Source organism: Corapipo altera, unplaced genomic scaffold, assembly GCF_003945725.1.
Source record: "Corapipo altera isolate COAL_440 unplaced genomic scaffold, ASM394572v1 61411, whole genome shotgun sequence".
Taxonomy (NCBI): Eukaryota; Metazoa; Chordata; class Aves; order Passeriformes; family Pipridae; genus Corapipo; species Corapipo altera.
In genome coordinates this window covers 1458195-1479836 of record NW_020884875.1, presented here as the reverse complement: position 1 = coordinate 1479836, position 21642 = coordinate 1458195, and the positions used below count along the sequence as shown (strand labels likewise).

At 39.4% G+C, this 21642-nt stretch overlaps 1 protein-coding gene across 3 annotated transcripts; it reads left to right on the top strand.

The window, feature by feature from the left end:
• The first annotated feature begins 6847 nt into the window (after nucleotides 1-6847).
• Nucleotides 6848-21433, top strand: AGXT2 (alanine--glyoxylate aminotransferase 2). Of its 3 annotated transcripts, none has more exons than XM_027634706.1 (14): nucleotides 6848-6906; nucleotides 8428-8513; nucleotides 8934-9118; nucleotides 9412-9535; nucleotides 10413-10507; nucleotides 11637-11730; nucleotides 12740-12833; nucleotides 13833-13933; nucleotides 14978-15070; nucleotides 15791-15923; nucleotides 16976-17064; nucleotides 18561-18710; nucleotides 19061-19159; nucleotides 20623-21433. In XM_027634706.1, exons 1-14 carry the CDS (start codon nucleotides 6876-6878, stop codon nucleotides 20731-20733), a joined length of 1485 nt encoding a protein of 494 aa, XP_027490507.1. In that variant the 5' UTR covers nucleotides 6848-6875; the 3' UTR covers nucleotides 20734-21433. The 3 variants fall into 3 exon arrangements, with proteins under 3 accessions (XP_027490507.1, XP_027490509.1, XP_027490508.1); XM_027634708.1 differs by lacking the exon at nucleotides 6848-6906 and adding an exon at nucleotides 7044-7158; XM_027634707.1 differs by lacking the exon at nucleotides 6848-6906 and adding an exon at nucleotides 7410-7545.
• Nucleotides 21434-21642: the final 209 nt, after the last annotated feature.

Here is a 21642-nt window from a genome sequence, read left to right as displayed (position 1 = left end):
CAGAATTTACCCCAGAAACAGTGATTAGCCCAATAGCTCTTGCACCATAAGTCAAATTTCTCACTTCGAATAATTATTCTAAGAGTGCAAATGATGTTTTCAATGTCAAAGCTATGCATGTCTCATTCATAGTGTGAATTACTTTGTAATAGCATAAAAGCCCTAAAAGGAAGAATAAAGACTCTTCAAAATAATTAGTTTTATAAAATTCATAAAATTGAATATATATTTTTAATTAATTACCTTTCCTTTTGACTCAGACTAATTTTATTAACTTTTTTTCAGTACTGACAAATATGATTCATTATTGTACATTTTCTAATTAGACCTTTTTTTTAGCAAGGACATATTTGATGTACTATTTTAGTATCTCAGTGTTATATTCCAGACTTCTAAAGAAATACATGTTATTGAATTGGCATGTGTGCTCACAAAGCTCATTGTCACACATAATGCAGCCTTGAAGAATGGTCTTGATAACATCATGTAACTACAAAGATTATTTCATAAAAATGCAGTAAACTGACCTTATATAATATTAGTAAGAGGATATATGTGTTTATGGAATAAACTGTAAAACAAATATGTAATGATGATTTATGTTAAAGCAGTGAATTTTGTAGTATATCTGTCTATATGTCTATGTTTAAATGGCTGAAAAATAGACAGTTGCTTTAAATGTCATTTAAGTATTTGAAGTGTCGTGACAGCAGGTGTTCAAAATGAATAAGCAGAATTTTTTTGTGCTCTCTGAAGCATTGTATGTGTGGGGTTCACCTCATGAAACCTGTAAGTGTATTTCAGAATTTTATAGTAACTGTAAACGATTTGAGGGTGTTATGCAAGGAAACTGAATTCGCTTAAGCCAGTTGATAGATACCAGACATCTTCTACAAAGCCATAAAGACAAATGAAATGAAAAAAATGTCATGAGATCAGGCATCATATTCTCAAATAATTGCTACCTCAGATTTTTTTTTCTCCCTTTAAAAGGCAGGCAAAACCATTTTGCTTTTTGTACAAAATAGTCTATCAAGATTTAAAAAAACCTTATTTTTAAATCCAAATTATTTTTGTTAACAAACGGCTTGTCATGGAATCGTCGCTTGTTTTGCACTGGTAATATGAGGATGGGCTATTTGAGATGTGTGGCAAAATTAAATGTTTTTAATGTGAAAAAAAAAAACCACTGAAAATTCCATTTTGTAGGAAAAGCCATGTTTCCCAGCTTGGCAGTCAAACATCAGTCCCTTTCCTGACCTGAAAAGATCATTGTCACTGCCTGTGTTGCCAGGTTGCTAGGATTGAGTGAGCCAAATTTCCAGAGATGCCCTCATTCTGGATCTAAGCATTTATCAATACTTGCTATTTAGAAATACCTGTTTTCAGCTGAGTTCCTAGGAAGTAAATCTTTTCTGTCTCTAAATGAGCAAAAGAGAGTAGGAGACACCTACTCTCAACTATCTCAAACCCTCATACTAAATTCAGACTCCAGTTCCCTTGGGTGTGGAAAGATGGACTGAATTACAATTTGAACAAGCTTGTGACCCTGCCTTGAAAATGATTTTGAAACAAATCAGGGAATTTCTTCATCTTTCCTGTGTATGTCAAGCAGGAAAATAAGGATAAGTGGATACATAAATACATAACATGTGGGGATATAAAGAGCTTAATGATCATAGAAACATAGAATTGTTTAGGTTGGAAAAGACCTGTAAGGTCATAGAGCCCAAAAGTTATCACAGCACTGCCAAGTCCACCACTGAATGATGAGAACAGGGACAAGGTTGCTGTATGTGGCAGAATGGGAAAAGGAGTACAGTCACTATAGCACAGTACATGGGTAGATGATGAGAGAAAAAATGCATTTTGACTACTACTGAGAAGAGAAGGAGGGAGAACAGAAAATGGAAGTGAAAGAATCAAAGACAGGAAAAAATGAGAACTAGTAGAGCTGAGAGGAGTGATAAATGAGTTACTGAGGAAAAAAAAAAAGAGAAGAAAATACTTCTGTATCAAAAGTGGGAATAAGCACAGCTACCTAATACAGTCCACAAAAGTAGTAAAGCCTTATGAAATGCTAAAGACCTGGCAAAATGCTGAAATCAGCTACTATGGATCAGCTATTACATATGAAGGAAAAAGTCCTTCAACAACATGAGAAGTTGTCATTCACTTTCTGTCAGTTACAGGGTTTCCTTCCACATATCTGATATTGGTTCCAGGCAAACACAATACTTGAAGAGCTAGACTCTCCATCTGAGTGCTACTGCATTTCCTACATTCCTAGGGAAAAAAGCTTCAGAGGAATAAAGTGTACCACACTGCTTTTAAAAGCAACTTCAATTTTTCAGACAGATATACAGATTAGGTGTATTTATTCATTTACTTTGTCCCACACATACGCCTACCATTCTTAAACATTCTTCTGTTTTTATTTATTAAAGATAATGCAATGACCTAGAAGCTCCAAGGGAAAAAATATTTTGGGGATATTAAAAGAGTCTCTTGGCATTTCTGGGCATTGTTTCAGTTTGTACCTGGGACAGTGTATCTGTTAATATTTTCCTTAATCAGAAAGTCCTTCTTGGTGATAAATCTGGAAAATTTTGGAAAATTACCAAGAGAGGCTTAAAACACGTATCTTCAGTTTAAGTTAAGCTTTTAAGAGACACTATTATATCTGTTGAAAGTAATGAAAAATACTCAAATTAGTTGTGTGGCCTCTTACAGTGCTGATATGCTGAAAGCTGATCTTATACTCAAGATATTGGTGTATAGAGCAGTTAGATATGAGAAAGTCCTTTTTTATACATTCCTCTTTTATTTTTGGAAGGTTTAATGTCCTTTTCTACTTTGTGATGCTGCTTGTCTTGTATCTTGTCTTTATTTAACTGTTTTTTGGATAATGCTGCTTTTGGGTCTATTTTTATGAGCTGTTGAGTACTTTCACCTCATTTTGACATCAGTAAAAATTGAAAGATTTCACTTCAGTTCCTGCAATGGTCAGTTTTAGAGACATAGCACTGAGTGGAATTTTTACAGGACGCTGGAAATCTTTGTACAAGTCACTTGTAGAAAATACTCCTTCAGGAGGACGGAAAACTACACGTGTCTGGGAAGAGGCATATTTTTCTACAGGCAGAAATATAATGATGTCAGATCATATTTTACAAAATTCATAACACTGTAGACTACTCTTAATTCTCATCTATGTGTCCTTTATTCCAAAAGGAAGAGGAGACTACTGCTCAGTATAATCAGAAAGAGCTTTAGTGTTTATTTTTCATCTTGATAAGTAATTTTTTTAATTCTGACTACCAATACCATTCACCATCTGAAGTAACACAGCCATCAGTTCCATATATGCATTATATTGCTCAGACACACTCAGCATTATCTCGGCTTCTGAAATATTTATATTGTGCTTTGCATATTTTATAGTCATTGTGTAAAATATAGCAATACTGAGGGCACTGGTATGAAAAAGTACAGCCCAGAAAAAATATGTTAGCACTCATTAACTCATCATATTTCTTCAAATTTTTGCCACCCTGTTAAGTGAAGGGAAAAGTCTCTGGAAATTCCTTGCCTTTAATTGTGCCAGCAGTCTCTCAAAGAAACATAAATTGAATCTTCTGAATAATATACAGAATAAACAGTGTATTTTCAGAGGTGAAAGAGATGGTCCAATATTTAAAGCCAATGTGTTTCCATTTGCATAATCATTTCATTGGTAGCCTTGCAATACAAGCTAGGCATTTTCCCACTAAAATTTCAGAATTTGTATGCAATCTGGAACATCAGTGTTGTCGCAGTAGCAACAGAATGACTTTAAGCACAATTATTCTGTGAACCGAACCCAAATTTTCTGGAAATTTCTAAAATATAAGAAATTGTAAGAATTCGATTTCATATGTAGTATGTACATTGGTTGGAGAATACTGGTATAAAAATAGTTGCTCAGGAATTCTTCATTGTTTCTAAGTGAATCTGAAGGAAAATGCTTTAAAACACATTTTTTAAGTTTGTAATATTGAAAATGCTGGCTTTATTAAAATCTGTTAGTGTTTTCACTTGTAAGATCAATATTGTTCTGAAGTCTGTAGCTTTCTGATGGAATTTTCAATCTTTTGTCATTGTAAAATCTCTTTGCAATGGTGTTTGCATTTCAATTTAATAAAAATTCTTGAATAGATTTCACAGATTCTACCTTTCATCATGATATGTAACAATTCCAGTATGTAATACATAGAAAGAAAAAGAAGAAGCCAGACGTCCAACATAGTCTGTAGCATGGGATCCTGCTGACAGATGTGTTTAACCTACTTTGCAGGCACTCAGCAACTGAACCCCTTAACACAGGTGGGTCACCCACCAGGTCACAACTTTTATGCTTCTTTATGAGTCTTGTATTCATGAAGATTATCACTGAAGTTAAGGGATTTCAAGTTAGTGAAAGTAAAATTTGATTGAGAAGGGCTGAGCATTCAGGCATCCTAAGGTATGTAAGCACTGCCCTGGTTAGTAGAAGGTACAAATCCCTGATGCATTGCAGCAACATCAGGCAGTTTTTCTGCAGAACTGGGGCTGCCCTTCAGCGTAGGTGTCTTCAGCCTTCTGCTTTAGGAGCAGCCAGGGTCACCAAAACCTGTGAAATACCTCTCATTGGCAACTGTGTCTAGTTACAGTGTATGCCAATTGCCATTCTAGGAAACTCATTGTGGAGCCTTAGTTCTTTTAGTATTACAAGGATGTGCTGGTTTTGGCTGGGGTAGAGTTAATTTTCTTCAGACTGGCTGGTATGAGGCTTTTGTTATTATTAAGCAGGGCTTACACAGAGCCAAGGCCTCTTCTGCTTTTTGTACTGCCATACTGGCAAGGCAGTTGGGGGTGCATGGAAGGCTGGGAGGAGACACAGCTGGGACAGGTGATTCCAACTGACAAAAGGGATATTCCACACCATATGACATCATGCTCAGTATATAAAATACTGAGTAAAGAGAGAACATTTGGAGTGAAGGAATTTGTCTTCCCAAGTAACCATTACGTGTGATGGGGCCTTGCTCTCCTGAAGATGGTTGAATACATGCCTGCCCACGGGAAGCAGTGAATTAATTCCTTGGTTTGATTTCCTTGTGTCTGTGGCCTTTCCTTTCCCTATTAAACCGTCTTTATCTCAACCCATGAGTTTTCTAGCTTTTACTCTTCCAATTCTCTCCCCAGTCCCGCTGGTAGGGAAGCAAGTGGCTGTGTAGGGTTGGGTTGATGGCTGGGTTTAAACCACCTCCATTACTAGAAGGTAATGAAGGAAGGCAGTAGAGCTTCCCATTTCTTCTGTCCTTGTAGGAGATTGTGTTAGAACTCTTTGCCCATGAAGCAGAAACAAAAAAATTAAGAAATGGGTCAGCAGTGACCCTCTCACAGTGTCTCTCAGTTTCTCCTCATCCACCTGGCTGTATTTGACATAACAGGATCACAGGTCAGGTTGGAAAGGACCACAGTAGATCATCTGGTCCCACCTCCCTGCTCAAGCTGGGCCATCCTAGAGCACATTGCACAGGATTGTGTCCAGATAGTCCTTGAATATCGCCAGTGTGGCAACCTGTTCCAGTGCACAGTTACCCACACAGTAAAGTTCTTCCTCATATCCAGGGGGAACCTTCTGTGCATCAGTTTCTGCCCGCTGCCTCTTTTTCTATCTGTTGGCATCACTGATCAGAGCCTGGCTCTGTCCTCCTGACACCCTCCCTTTAGATACTGATAGACATCGATGAGGTAGGTTGTCTCAGTTGTCTCTTCTCGAGGCTAAACAGTCCCAGTTCTCTCAGCCTTTCTTCACAAGAGAGATGCTTCAGTCCCTTAACGATCTTTGTAGCTCTCTGAGGGACCTGCTGCAGGACCTCCATGTCTCCCTTGTACTGAGGAGCCCAGAACTGGACACAGCACTCCAGATGTGGCCTCTCCAGGGCTGAGCACAGGGGCAGGATCATCTCCCTTGACCAGCTGGCAATGCTCTTCCTAATGCACTCCAGGATTCCATTGGCTTTCTTGGCCACAAGGGCACACTGCTGGCTCAGGGACAGCTTGTTGTCCACCAGGACCCACAGTTCCTCCATAGAGCTGCTTTCCACCAGGTTGGCCCCCAGCCTGTACTGGTGCTCGAGGTTATTCCTCCTCAGATTCAGGATCCAGAATTTGCCCTTGTCAAACTTCAAACTGTTCCTCTCTGCCCATCTCTCCAACCTGTTGAGGTCCCTCTGAAGGGATCCAGCTTCAAACAGAAGTCAGAGTTGCATGCCAGAAAACAGTTTAGGATGATGGGAGAACACAGGATGACACAAGGGGCACAACATGCAATCACACCAGGGGAACACAGTATGGGATGCCACCAGTGATACAGCATGGAATGACACCAGTGGGACAGCATGGAATGACACCAGGGGGAGAGCACAGGATGACACTAGAGGACAGTACAAGGTGACACCAGGGGGACAGCACAGGATGACACCGGCACACAACACGGGATGACAGTGGGGTACAGAACGGGATGACACCGGGGCACAACACGGGATGACAGTGGGGCACAGCACGGGATGACACCAGGGGGACAGCACAGGGGGACAGCAGGGGACAGCACGGGATGACAGCAGGGAACAGCACGGGATAACAGCGGGACACAGCACAGGGTGACAGCGGGGCACAGCGCGGTGCAGAGCACAGGGTGACACCAGGGGACAGCACAGAGTGACACCAGGGCACAGTACAGGATAACACTGGGGCCCAGCGCAGGGTGACAGCAGGGCCCAGCGCGGTGCATCCGCAGCGCTCCCGGGCACGTGTGGGGGCGGTGCCGCGGCCCGCTGAGGGTGGACATGGCGCGGCGGCCGGGGACGCTGGGCGGCGGTGAGGGACCGGCTGGGCGGGACGGGGAACACGGCTGCCCGAGCCCTCCCTGAGCGGGGCCTTGGGGGGCCGAGGGGTCGCGGTGGGGGCACGATGCGGCGGGTCTGCTCGCGATCCGGGACCCCGCTCCGAGAGGGTTTGCGCTCGGTGGTACAGACACCCTGCCTGGACGTGGAGGCGGGAGGGGGGAAGCCCCTTCGGTGTAGCTGCAGATCCCTTCCAAGAATTCCAAGGGCAGAACTTCCCTAACTGGTAGGATTTCAATTAATTTTTTGAGATTGGACTCTTGCTGATGATTAATTCATTAGCGCTCTAAGTGGTGGTAAGAGGATTGACAGTGTATGTAATTTATTTCAGGAAATTTTATTCTTTAGTCGTTTACATTTAATGTGGTTTAGAAATTTTTTAAAACCTTAGGCTTTTAGAAGCAAATGTGTAGCTCTGAGCAGATAGTATTCGAGGTGCAGAAAGAGACTGTTTTTAAATAACTCTTCACAGAATCACGTAATCACAGAATGGGTCAGGTTGCGAGGGATCACAGTGGGTCACCTGGTCCAGCATCCCTGCTCAAGCAGGGTCGCCCCTGAGTGCAAGGCACAGGATTGCGCTGGTTCTTGAGACAGTTCTTAAATATCACTGGTGACTGAGACTCCAGAACCCCTCTGGGCAATCAGGTATCTCTTTGTGATACCTGCTAAATTGCACTTGCAGTTAAATGAGAGGCAGGACAGTGTGATGCTCCCAGGATCCTGGAGAGAGAATGGAAAATGGCAGTGGGAGTTGTCAGAGCTCTAAGCATGTCTGGGCTGCCCTAATCAGCCTCACCCAGGGCCTCTGCCTGTACTCACTGCCTGGGAGCCCTGTTTCAGCTCAGCTCTGCACTTTCAGACCCCTGCTTCAGCTGTGCCATGAGCCTTGCCTTGGCACCAGTCCAGCTCTTGTCGCTGTCTCCTGGATGGACCTTGGACTTAGGGTGTAGCCTTGTCACCAGCCCTGTCTCTGGCCTCATCTGCTGCTTCTCCTTACTGGGTGCCCTGGGTGGACTCTGGACCTAATTCATTTCTGCTTATGTGGGGCATTCTCTGTTAACCCTGCTTTGCTAACCTTGTTCAGATCTGTTGGGCCTGTGCCGTGCTCCCTGACGGCACTGCCTCTGCTGCAGCCACCCTGGGCTCCTGCCTCATGTCCTTGTAGAGAATGCTTGTTCTCTCTTATGCTTCCAGATAAGAATTTGTATTAGAAACATTTTTTTAAGTCTTTTCCTGTCAAAGTAAAAGTCCGTGTGAAACTGAAAACTGAATTTTAGTGGATTAGGAAAAAATGACTTTTTTTTAAAATTTACATATATTTTGCCCTTACAAAGATGCTACTTATTTTTCCCCAAAGAAAATTTCTCGGACAAAAAACCCTTACAAAACTGGCTTTTGCTGTAGTCTGTGTGTTCTCTGAACAAGCTCATTGAGAAACTCTTTCAGATGTGCACTTTGCTAAGTGTTTGATAATTCTCTTACTATTTTGTAGTTGCCTTCAGGCAGCAGAAATGGAAAAGCTCTGTCTCCACACATGCAAAAATGCCTCCTTGTGATTTTGTACCTGAAAAATACAAAGTAAGTCATGCATACTGCACTAAGTTTAAATAAAAGCCCATTACTGGGTTTGAGTGATAGGCTCATCTGCTATAAATAGTCAGTGCATTAAATATGGTCATAAAATTTGCTTCTTTGAGTAAAACTGAACTGTTACAACCAGGATATAACCTGGTTGTAACCTGTAGATGTACCTGTGTGACAAATCTGTAATTCTACATTGTTCATTTGAAAACCTGTAAGGAATATGCAGAACACCAGTCTTCCTTCGAAAACTGAGTTTCAGAGGTTTGTAAAACCTTCTGTGTGCCAGAATTTGTTAAAATCTTAGTTCTGTGAACAACAGCTCTAGAGAGCTGTAATCTATGTGTTCCATTACAATTCCATTAATCTGGATCTTTAGAAAGCAAGAACGGGTACTGACTTTTCTATTCCACTCAGTCCTATCCATATGAACGTATGCAGAAGATTCGCGAACAAAATATTGCTCCTTCACTGCGAATGTATTACAAGAAGCCATTGTTGCTGCATCAAGGGCATATGCAATGGTTGTTTGATTATGAAGGACGAAGATATCTTGATCTCTTTGCTGGAATTGTCACTGTCAGTGTTGGTCACTGTCACCCGTAAGTATGTTGCATTTTGATTTATGGTATAAAATACAGGAAGAGATACTCATGTGGGTTTTGTTCCTCATTAATCTGTGAGCCTAAAACCAGAACATAATTTACTGAATTTCATGTATCACTTACATTAAGTTTTGACTTCTGCTGTTTTGAAGAATTCATTAGTTTAGTCTGCTTGTTCATCCATCTGGCAAATGGTGCAGCATTTTCAGAATTAATAACACATAGGTGTGTGCATGTATGAGTGTGGAATGTGTGAGGAATTGAATTCCTTTGTCTTGTGCTGCATGCAGGAAGGTAACTATGGCTACCCAGAAACAGCTTGCTCGCCTGTGGCACACCACTAATATCTACATGCACCCGTCAATCCATGAGTATGCTGAAAAGCTGACTTCCCTTCTTCCAGATCCACTGAAGGTACTTTGCTTCTGACAGGAACAGGGGCTGGTGAAGAGGGTGTATGTTTATGTGAAATATTTCTTAAATAAATGAGAACCATGATAACTGTAGAGAGAAAACCTTTATGGGGACTATAGACTGCCAGATAAAGAGCATGATGACCCTCAAGGCCTTTTCTTTAGACCTAAATGTAGACAAGCATAATATCCCAAGCTTCCACTCTGTTTGTTTTCTCCCTCCATTCATCATTGTGAAGGGGCATTGCCAGCTCAAAAATTACAGAAAAAAGTAAGAAGATTTTAACTATTCTTATATGCATCCAGCCTTATTTGCTTGATCTCATGAAAATTCATAGTGAAAAGTATTTTACAGTATTTTGTGTAGTGAGCTTTACTGACATTTAAATAAATAAACGACAAAAACGTCACATTTCATAGGCAGAGAAACAGTAAGAAAAATAATTTTTGTTTTCAGGTAAAATAAACTAGTGACAAAATGAAACTGGACTAGCAAAAGAGTATGAAGCTATTGCAGTTTTAAAGATTGAAGGAGGGTAAAAAAATAGTAAAATAAAATCGTCATGTTCAGTTGGAACAAAGGCATTAGTTTCTTTCCCTCAGTATTCCATCTTAGGAAAACCTATAAAGTGAAACCGACCAGTATTCTGTCTTAGGAAAATCCATATACTGAAACTCTCTCAGATTTTTCTGTACTCTTCCTGAGCACATCAGTTTGATCTTACTTCTCATCTATACTGTAAGGGCAACAGTAAGTTTATCGTGGTGAAGTCACCCGCTGTGAAAGTGATAGGTTTTAGCTCATCATGTTATGAAGTGACATGGTCTGATGCCCAACAGGGTTGTGTGCTGTACTGATCCTAAGCAATCTCCCACAGGTGGTTTACCTGACCAACAGCGGGTCGGAGGCCAATGATTTAGCCATGTTCATGGCAAGGCTACACACCCGTAACTTCGACATCATCTCTTTCAGGTAATGCTGATAGATCTCTGCAAAACTCCTTTGTGTGTGTGATCAGAATCTATGTGCCTAAGTCAAGAAATAATAGGGAACCCTTTAACTCCAGGTCTGCAGAAAAGAATACTATAAAATTATTTTAGCTGACAAAGAGGAGTTGAAGGGGAGTTGAAGTTTTGATACAGTATGTTAACACTAGTTTGCAAAAAAACCACAACCCGCAATTTTTGCTTATGTTACTTTGAAACTGGTCAGGTCTCTGTGTCCGAGGTGTGCTTTGGTGGACTTTTGTTCAGGCCCAGAGCGAGATTCAGCAATTGCCACTCACTTCATTTCACATGCCCCTGTGGAGGTGCAAACGTACCTCTGGAACAGTGGAGTAGTGAACCTCATCAGGGAACTGCTCTGGCTGAAAGCTTAAGTGGTGAAAGGATTTTTTTGTTTTGTTTGTTTTGTTGCCTTGTTTTTCTGCCAGAGCCATGAATAACAGTTCACTGCACAGGTACACAAACAGCTCTTCTGGCTTAATGACAGAAGTGGTGCAGGGGTGAGCATCAGTACAGTACAAGCACCAGTGTAAGCAGTTCTCTTTGCTATGTATCCCAGGGAGCCTCAAATATTAAAATAGAAGGCTGTGTTATGAAGAGCTGTATTTTTCTGTTATGGTGTTTGTTAACATTGGGTACCCCCCTTGCTTGTATATTCTCATTAATGAACTTTTGATTTGTGTATAAAACTAACAGCAAACCACCATGCAGCTTAATGATTGGCAACATCTGTTGGAGAGAGCAGCGGTTTCCAAGATTAAAAGGACAGAGATGTTTGCTCTGCAGGGCTCAGGTGCTACAGCAGAACTTGCTGAGACACTATCTGAATTGCTGTTGATTCCAATCATTGTCCTCTTCTCCTTGCAAACATTACCTCACAATTTTAACATTTGAAATTGCAGGAAACCACTGCAGTTGGGCAATCATGGATCTTCGAAAACCACAGCAAAAAATGGCAGTAGGAATCTTCTTGTTTTGAGTGCAACAATGCACATTTTACCCCCTAATTTGTAGCTTAGAAACATGCCTTCTCAGAACTAATATTGCTTCAGACTTTTCTTGGAAATGAATAATGTTCATCTGCTTTGTTTGAACAGAGGAGCCTACCACGGAGCCAGCCCTTACACACTGGGTTTGACATCTCTTGGTCCCTATAAGCATGGTGTTGCCAATGGCTTTGGCTGTACAACAGTGAGATTTATTTATTTATTTATTTATTTATTTATTTATTTATTTATTTATGATAATCTGGGTAGCTAACAGTATATTTGAATATTTCAACAATTAGTATGTTTTCTGCCCTCAAGTGCTTTATGGTCACTGACTAAACCGCGCCGTAGCTGTTTCTGCTGTGTAAGCTCAACAGGGACCATAGTCCCCGTTTCTTCTCTGTGTAGTTACTTAGGCTAATTTGGATTTGGGACAGCCATAACATGAGGGGTCATGATTTGCAGTTTCATGCTTGGTGCTTGAATGGAAGTCTAGGTAAGGAGCAAAATAATAATGCTCAGAACACCTTTTCTCGAGTTTGTTTTGGCAGATTTGTGCAAAGCTGCTTTCAGATTGTCTGAAGCAGATCCTTCCTTGTAATGAAAAGAAACCCTATTTCAGCAAGACAGGAGACATATCTGTTAAGTAGATCCTTTGGGGTTAAATGGCAATGGTTTATCTCCCTACCCTTGAGCAGATGTGAGTAATCTTGTGTCTAGAAGCTGGCACTGCAACTCCAGTCTGTACTGATGATAGCTCAGCCACAGCACTGACTATAGGAAGGCTCATTTATAGCAGTTTCCCAACCTGTCTCAGTGAGTTGCCTCAAGTCATGTGGTATTTCATCAGGAGCAAGGATTAGAAAGCTGGAGTTCACTCTACTAGGTCTGCCTGCCTACCTCTATTTTGCAGATTTTTTTTGTACTTCAAGATTATCGAAATACTGCCAGCAACTCTTAAAATGTTGGCATTAATTTTAGATAACCACTAGGCTGACTAAGTTAAAGAACAAAACAATGAAAAAAATCAGTTGAGTGACTGTTGCTGGAATAAACTTGTTTGTTCCAAAACTGTTCCTTTTCTACGAATTTGTGAGGGGGAAGTTTGGTGTTATTCCCAAGTCTTCTTTGTTTTGTCATTAGTCATTAGATCAAAAGACCTCTTAGAAAGGTGTCATCAAAGCTGTAGCTATTTCTTTTATGCTTGACAGACAATGTTGCCAGACGTTTTTCGTGGTCCATGGGGAGGCAGCTTTTGTAGAGATTCTCCAGTGCAAACAGTTCGAAAATGCAGCTGTCCTAAAGGTTGGTCAATGACAAAAAGCTTTTGGCTTTTAGATCAGAGAATATTAGAGAACTGTGAAAATAGGTTCTAGTTACCTTCTCAAGAAAAGTAGATGTCTGATTAGGATTTGCAAGGATAACCAAAGAAAATATTGCAGAGAATCTTAGGACCCTGCTTCCCAATGAGAAAAATTTGAAGCAGGTGATGCCTCATTCTTAGATTTCTTCTTGAAATCTCAGCCTTTTTTTCCAGTATTTGTTATGATCAATTCTGGAAGTTGTGCAACTTAGTTTAACACATCTGGAAGAACAGAAGTGTTGATGGTGTTTTCTGAAGTTTTCACAGCTTTCCAGCTTTTGGAATAAGGCAAATACTAGGGACAACCTGAAGCCAGTGATAGGCAAAAGTCTTATATGGGGCAAAACATCCCGTAAACAACACAATATGAAAGCTCCTCTACTGCTCTGCTGTTAACAACAATTACAATAATTTTTATCCACGTTTTCAGAAAGCATTCTTTAATATTTTAATTCACATGCATATGTAGCAGAATGTTTTCTTTTTAGTTCTGCCCTCCCTAGTGAATGGGAGCATTGCTTATACTAATTACTCTGTTCTTTATTTCAGTGTAGACTGATATGCAGCTGTGTTCTCCAGAATCCTTGTACCTGCACTAACCTAAGGACACTTTGTGTCTTATGCTGATGTGTACTAACCTCTGAGAAAATATCTGCTTATACCTTCTGCTGCTGGAGGTGATAATAACCTGTTTAATGAGTCTTATTGTCTGTCAGCTTTGCTTGGCTGTTTTGGAACTGGCATTCCTGAGAGTATACATGGTTTAAAAGAAAAGAAAGGACACTCTCCTTTAATGTTCAGCCTTTTACAGTGTATTTGAGAGGTGATATTTACCATGTAGTCAGAAAATACTTGTCGCTTAGATGCATAATTTCACATTTTGAAGCTAGTTTTGTATCATATTAAATAAATTACCTTTAAACTGTTTCCCCTGTAAACAGGTGTATGTCATGCAAAAGACCAGTACATTGAACAGTTCAAAGATACTCTGAACACCTCAGTACCTAAGACAGTAGCTGGATTTATTGCTGAACCAATTCAAGTAGGTAGTTTGACATTTCTCAGTTGTGATAACACGAATGATGTGAAATACTCAAATCATATATTCTTCAGCTACATCATGAACATAGACTTTTACTGATTTTTATTATAATTTTTTTAATGCCTTAAGCCCCTGAAATGTTTGAAAGATTGAATGCACTGCCTTAAAATTTCAGCTTTTGTCACTGATTTCAATGGAGCTGGAATTTTGCTCATGAAGCTGCACGCAGAATCATGATTAAACATACACATTTTTTCTGCATTTAAATAGTGAGTATGATGCATGCTATTGTTTTGTTTCTAATACCTTCTTCCAATTTTCATACTGCTTTTCTCTGTACTGTTTCTGTAAACTTTAACTGAAACACCTTCCACATCTTCCCAGTCATGTTGTCCACTGTATTTTTAACAGCCTTCCAGCAAGTGATGGCCACAGGATTCGTTCTCTTAGTGTTTCACCCTATGTTCAGAATAGCTGTATATGTGATTCTTCAGTAGGAAAAATGAAGAATTTATCTCGGGCAAGAAAAAAAAAGTGTGAGAATTGTGACCTCAAAGAAAATTGAAGCAGTTCTCTGGTTTTGCTTTACAGTTCAGGTGTAGCATGGAATTGGATTTCTGATCCAAATGAAAACTGTCAAGGTAAAAAGAAATTGAGGAAACAATATTCTAAACAAATTAACCAAAGAAGGAATGTGAATTCTCTGTTCAACTTTGTTATTTAACACAGTTTCTGGGTCTCGCTGTGTTTAGGTTTTCAAAGTCCTTGTTTTGGCAGTTTATTGTTACTTGACTGGGCCTTACAGTGACCCAGTTCATGGTGTGGCCTCACAAACATTTATACCAGCACAACTAAGGAACAGCAGACAGCACTGTGGAATGGGGATGAATGACCTGAGCAGAAGCTTTCTGAAGCAGTTTCATTGCTGAAGCTAGAAGCTTGAGACAAGTCTTGCTATTACCTGAGGGCTCCCACAGTTTTTTCTTAAGTGGAATTCCTGTTTCCTTTTTTGTTCCTGGAGACATTGTCTTTTTCTCTTGCCAGGGTGTTAATGGAGCTGTTCAGTACCCAAGAAATTTCTTAAAGGAAGCTTATCAGCTGATACGGGAAAGAGGGGGCATTTGTATCGCAGATGAAGTGAGTTGGGTTTTTTTACATAAGAGCTCTAGAATTTGGGCTACCTCTGAAAGTTGTCACAGAAAAATCCAAATTAAATGCTATGCACTTCATAGTTTAATATGGTACATTTTTCTAAGTATAGGAGCCTGCCAATTTTTACTACCTTTGTTCTGATTTTAGGCAAAGGTAATGTTTGTAGCAAGACTTCAGTCCTTACCTTTTGGGAGCAGTAAATTTGCACAAATATGCAGGTAATAAATGTCAGTTGTGATGTGAGGTTTGTCACAATATGCATTCCTCCTATGAGTGTTGTTCATGTAAGAAAATATAGAAGAAAGTTGATTGCTGTACGTCTGCAAGTACATTTTAGAAATAGAATTTCCTTAGCTAAAACTATTTTGAAATAGTATCAAATGCTTCAAAGTGACTGTGATATATACCTCAAGCATTGCAGTGGCAGAAATCAGCAGTCTTGGAGTTGCTTTTAAATGTCACAAGCATCTGCATTTCCTCACCATTTTGACATGGAATCTGCATCTTATTTGTGCATCTCACCAGGCCTAAGACATGATGGTGTGTTATCACACGAAAGAAAAACCCAAGTACAATAAATAGTATTTTGTGCAGAGCTATCTGAATAAGTTGACTCCAAATGTAGTTGCAGTTTAATGCAAATCAGTATGTATTGTAAAGTGTGAGAGAGTGATGGGGATTTTCTCTGAATTTTTCTTTTGAAAGGTACAAACAGGATTTGGACGGACAGGTAGCCATTTCTGGGGATTCCAAACACATGATGTAGTCCCTGACATAGTTACTTTGGCAAAAGGAATTGGTAATGGCTTCCCAATGGCAGCTGTTGTTACAACCAAAGGTATGTTTTCTGTTCTGCTGTGATTTAAAAAAGAGTAATTACAAAATATACTGCACAGTAGTCATTTACTGAGAGATGTGAGTTCAAAAAGCTGAGTCTTATTAATAATCTTTGTCTCATCTATCTTTTGACGAATGAATTGGATTCTCATTACTCATTTGTTTTACCAAGTGTTGTGCTATATTAGTGCAAAGCTGTATTTAAATGGGGTTATTTGTAAAACTGAAGGAGGAATGACCTTGTGAGTCATGTATAGAGCTGTTAACAGAGCCTGGAAATCCTTACAGAATTCAACATGTTACTAATCAATGTACTGCTTGTTAGCCAGCTGCTTGATTCATACAAATGGATGGCTGAATCTAGTGAAGAAAGTTTGTAGATCTCAAATGACAGCATATGTTGGAGTTGTGACTTTTTAAAAAAAGTTTTGTTTTGGCATTTGCTAGACACTATAGTTTTTGGAAATTGTCATATTTTGCACAGACTGCTTCCAGGAAATCTTACTGCATTGTCTCCAGTAGAATCAGGGCTGAACCACTCAGCAAATGTAACTTAACAATTAAAGCAGGTGAGTACAGTTACCAAACAAGGCAGAGGAAGCCAGCAAGATGACCAGAGGGCTGGAGCACCTCTCCTGTGAGGAAAAGCTGAGAGATTGTTTGTTCAGCCTGGAGAAGACAAGGCTTTGGCATGACCTAATTGCAGCCTTCTGGTACAAGAAAGCTGTGAAGGGACTTTTTACAAAAGCTTGTAATGACAGGAGAAGGAGGAATGGCTTCGAACTGAAAGAGAGTAGGTTTAGACTAGATATTAGAAAAAATTCTTTACTGTGAGGGTGGTGAGGCACAAGAACAGGTTGCTCAGAGAAGCTGTGGATGCCCCAGCTGACGTGTTGAAGGCCAGGCTGGATGGGGCTCTGAGCAACCTGGTCTAGTTGGAGGTGCAACTGCCCAGGGCAGGGGGCTTTCAGGTCCCTTCCAACTCAAACCATTCTATAATTCTATGATTCTATGAACTGAAAGAGTAATCAGTGTTGTCCTTTTTTCTTCTAGAGATTGCAGATTCCTTGGCTCAAAACCTTCACTTTAATACATTTGGAGGAAGCCCTTTGGCCTGCGTAGTTGGAGCTGCAGTTCTTGATGTAGGGAGAATATTATATAAATTTACATACACCACACTTCCATTTGTATCGAAAAATGGAAAATGTTTACATGTGTGAAGTTCTATGTGGGCAGTTTTTTAAATAACTGTATAAAGTGCATAAACATAGGCATGTATTATGCACACATGGCCAATGTGCTCTATGCATAGTAAGAATTCTGATTAGCTTAATTGCAAAAATTTTCAAATCTCTAGAAAGAATAGGAGCCCTCTAATTATGTTTTCAGAACCATCTTTATCTCCCTGAGGCTCTTCACTTCGTTAATAAAAATGTAAGAAAGTACTTTCTCAAACACCTTAGCTAACTATTTCATAGGACTACACAAATCCTTAGCTAAAGCAGATCTATTTTCTGGCACACATGCTTAACAAAATTGATTCCACTCAACAGCTTTTACCTTATGCCTAAAAAACCTTAATGGTCAGACAGTTAAAAATACTTAAGGTCAGAATTCCTCCTGGAAAAAAAATCCCTCATGAAAAAGACAACAGAAAAATTTCATTTATTATCCAGTAGAAAATCAGTCAGTGGGTAGTAGGTCACTGTTTAATATGTCTTGATCATATACAGACCATTCATTCCTGAATTTCACTTGATTACAGTTCCAGATTATAGTTACACTTTCTACTCATGTTACTTTCCTGAGCATTTTTTGGAGGGTTAAGCTATTTTATAAGAAGGATGATCATATAACTAAAACCATTTTGAAAAAACAGTTCATAAACAAGAAAGAATCGGTATTTTAGATTCTTTTGACTCTGAAATAACTTGGAGCCTGGCTCTGAAATAATTCTATGGAGATTGTCAAACTCAGGAAGAATAAAATGGAGTTGAAAGAAAAGAAAAGAAAAAGAAGAAAAGGAGAAACAACCACTTTATCTTCTGCAATTATATTGGGAGGGGGGGAGTGTTTATGTGATTTTTCTTAATGCAGATATTATGTTCATAAATAGTTTCTCTGTTGGCGCCAACATGTGCCTGCACATCGGAACTTTGATTAATGAGGGCAAAGTAAGGAACAAAGAAAAGATTGTGATTAAAAGGCATGAGTGGATGAATATAATTGAAACACTCAAGTTGTTCCCCAAAAGGCTGCCTAGTACACACAGATATGCCTTGTCTAATATATTCTTCTCATGATACTGAGAAAGAATTAAAATATTTTGGTGAAATATTGAAATACTTGAAAATAATACTTCTGGTCAGATATTTTCCAGTTATGAGTACATGTGAGCAAGAATTACCAGATTAAACATAAGTAATAAGTTAAATGTGAGAAATGCCACAGAAACTTAAAAATACTATGTTCAATTGTATTCTGATGCCATTAGGGGCTTGTAAGAGAAGGAAACTGTAAGTGAAGGAACATAGTCTACAGTGAAGTGAGATAAATACAGTTGTCAAACTCAATGGGATTAACAGAATGTATTGGAAGCTTTTCCTGCAACACTGTCATGGTACATCATTTTAACCAGGCTATTGAAGAAGACGGTCTACAAAAGAACAGTGAGGATGTGGGAACATACATGTTACTGGAGTTGGCTAAACTACGGGATAAATTCAAGATTGTTGGAGATGTTCGTGGCAAGGGACTTATGATTGGAGTAGAAATGGTGACAGATAAGGTTAGTGTCTTACTTTATTCCTTTCAGTTTACAGTACTATTGGAAGTTTTATCACGTTTTATTTCAGTTGAAATAATAGGAATATTTTCTGTTAAAAAGCAGCCAGTGAAGTGAGAAAACATGGCTCTGGCTAAAAATGAGCCAGAACCTTCCATCATTCCGCTATTTCACAAGCTTTGAGTAAACACTGACATGTACCTTAATTGCATAAACTCATCAAAGCAGATGAGTTATGCTAACATTTTCAGCTAGAGTTGAGAGTGGGATTTATTGAAGAGACCTGAATAGACATCTTTTCCGTAGAACTAATTTAGAATATCTAAGTGAAGTTTAATATTTGCTTTCCTCAGGACAGTCGCTGCCCTCTTCCAGCTGAAGAAGTTGATCAGATCTGGGAGGACTGTAAAGACATGGGGGTTCTGATTGGCAGAGGAGGGCTCTACAGTCAGGTATTGAACCTCTGGTTATAAATAAGCTTATTTTCTGTCCTCATGAACTACATCTGAGTTAAATTAGTTAAATTAGCTTCAGTTTAGTAAATAAACTAGAAAAAGTATATTTTTAGGAAGTATCTCTGTTTAATGTTGTGTATTTTCAAACTGGGCAGGAGTTATTTGAATCTTTTCAAGTATGCTGGACTAGCTCAAAGCCTTGGAGTTCTCCTTTAGAAAGACAACTTCCCCTAGAATATCAAGGTACTACAGTACCAAAGTCTGTGTAAATTAGAAAAACTCAGCAATAAGCAGGCCCGCTAAGTCTTTGCTATAGTTTATGTTATCACCTGACTTGTCAGTACAAAATAAGGCTGGTTTTGCTAGTTCTTTCAGTCTGGAGAGCTGGTAACATTCTATTTGTAATTTAAAAAAAAATAATTGCTTATGGCAAGTTCAGCAGTGCAACGCAGAAGTGAGAATTACATGTGAATGGGCATCAGCCCAACCACTTGAGGATGCTTTAACTCAGGGCTGGTTGGGTCAGTGCAGCCCTCTGACACAGAGGAAGCAGCTTCCCTGTGAGATAGATGGAGGGTGGTTAAAATAAATTAGACGCTGCATCTGTCTCCTCATCAGTTCTTCCCCAAGTCAAGAGCAGAACATGGGTAATACGCTGCAGCTCAGTGTAGTAAAGTCTGATTCTGTCTGATGAGAGGGCTGTTTATCTGTGTTTGCTTCAGTAAGGGCTGTGAGTGGGAAAAGGCCATTATTCCACTTTTGCTGTATTAAGTCCTGTGATATGCTGACAGAAAAATTTAAACTGGAAGTTTAAGATTCTTATGGAAGTTAAATACTCTTGGAAACATAGATCAAACACTTGGATTTAAGAGCCTATGTTCTTGCCAAGTTTAGCTGTACATATATCCCTTCCTGATCAACATGCCTTCCAGCTATAGCACCCTAACTAAAGGATGGTATTTAGTGATTCATTCATAAAGCATTCTCTTAAAAGCCTTTAAAAAAAGCCTATAATAAACCACCAAATCAGTTGACACAATGCAAGAGGCTGGCACTCTCAGCAGATACCACTTTTCCCTACGGGAAAGCTGCCAGAAAGGAAAATACATCTGTCTCTGTTCTTTCTTAAAACAAACCCACCTGAGATTTTACACTAGTTCTGTCTGCAGTAACAGAGCTGCAGACATGACCTACTCTACTCAGGTCTTTTGTGGAGGCATCAGGTTATCAAGAGGAGAGTCATGAGTCAGATGCAATTAAATGCAGTCAAGTCCAAAATTCAGCCCCACTTCAGAGTGCACTTATCATAAGCTTCAGTCCCTGCTATGCTGTTCTCCTGTATTATTTTTCCACAGTTTTTTAGGGCAGAAGGGGAGTGCTGACCTAGATGGGCTGCTTGAAACTGTATTCTTTCCATACCATTTTTAGGATTTCTTTTTTTTTTTTTTCTCTCTCCTCAGACATTTAGAATTAAGCCTCCTATGTGCATTACTAAAAAGGATGTTGACTTTGCTGTGGAAGTATTCCGTACTGCTTTACAGAGACATATGGAAAGAGCAGCTGCAAAATAGACTTGATTTGTTTCCTTGGTGGGATGCGCACACAACCCCCAAAACTTGCGACCCAGACTGGGAACTAATCTACAATGGAAAAGAAAATCATAGTCTGACAATTAAATACTTGTTCAGTATCACAAGAGCATTCTGACAGATCCAGTGTTTAATAAAGAATATACTCTAATCTGTTTTGTAAACGCACAGTTCAGTTCTACAGTGGAGGTTTATATTAGCTACACACCTATTCTGGCCTTATCCAAAAACCCTGACTGGATTAACTGAGTGTCAGATGAAGCCACAGACATATATGCTTCTTTCATCTGTGAAAGTCACATCAAAATTGCTAATTTTAGAAAGAGTGACAGAAGGAGTCCTTCCAGTGACTCCAGCAGTCTGTCAGATTTCACTTACATAAGCACAATCTCTGGCTGAGAATCACCCTAAGCAAAAGGTAACTGAAGTTTCGGAGTTAAAACTATGTACCGTGACTACAAGGATACACTGTAATTAGAGCATTACTAAAAGTTTGCACAAAGTTGAAATGTTTCTAATTAGAGAAATTATTTTTATCATGGAGATTAGAATCCAGTCATCACCTTCTCCAAAATATACTTTTCTTTTCCTCCTGCTGCTTTTGGGATTGCACAGTACACCCATTAATCATTTAGCAAAGGTGCAAACTCTGGCTGGTGAAATAAAATGTTTCTTTCTTACATTGTCACTGTTTTTAATGTTTTAGTTTATTGCTTACTTCAGTTTCCAATTAAAAAAATAAACAGGTGTTCTGGATAGTCAGCAAAAAACAGGCATTTATAATTTCACTTTAATTCAAATTTTAACATTTGAATAATTCCTTGACCCAGTAAAGTACCATGTCAACTTGGGGGGAAGAGTATTCTTGAGGAGTCTGCTTTTTGTGATAAA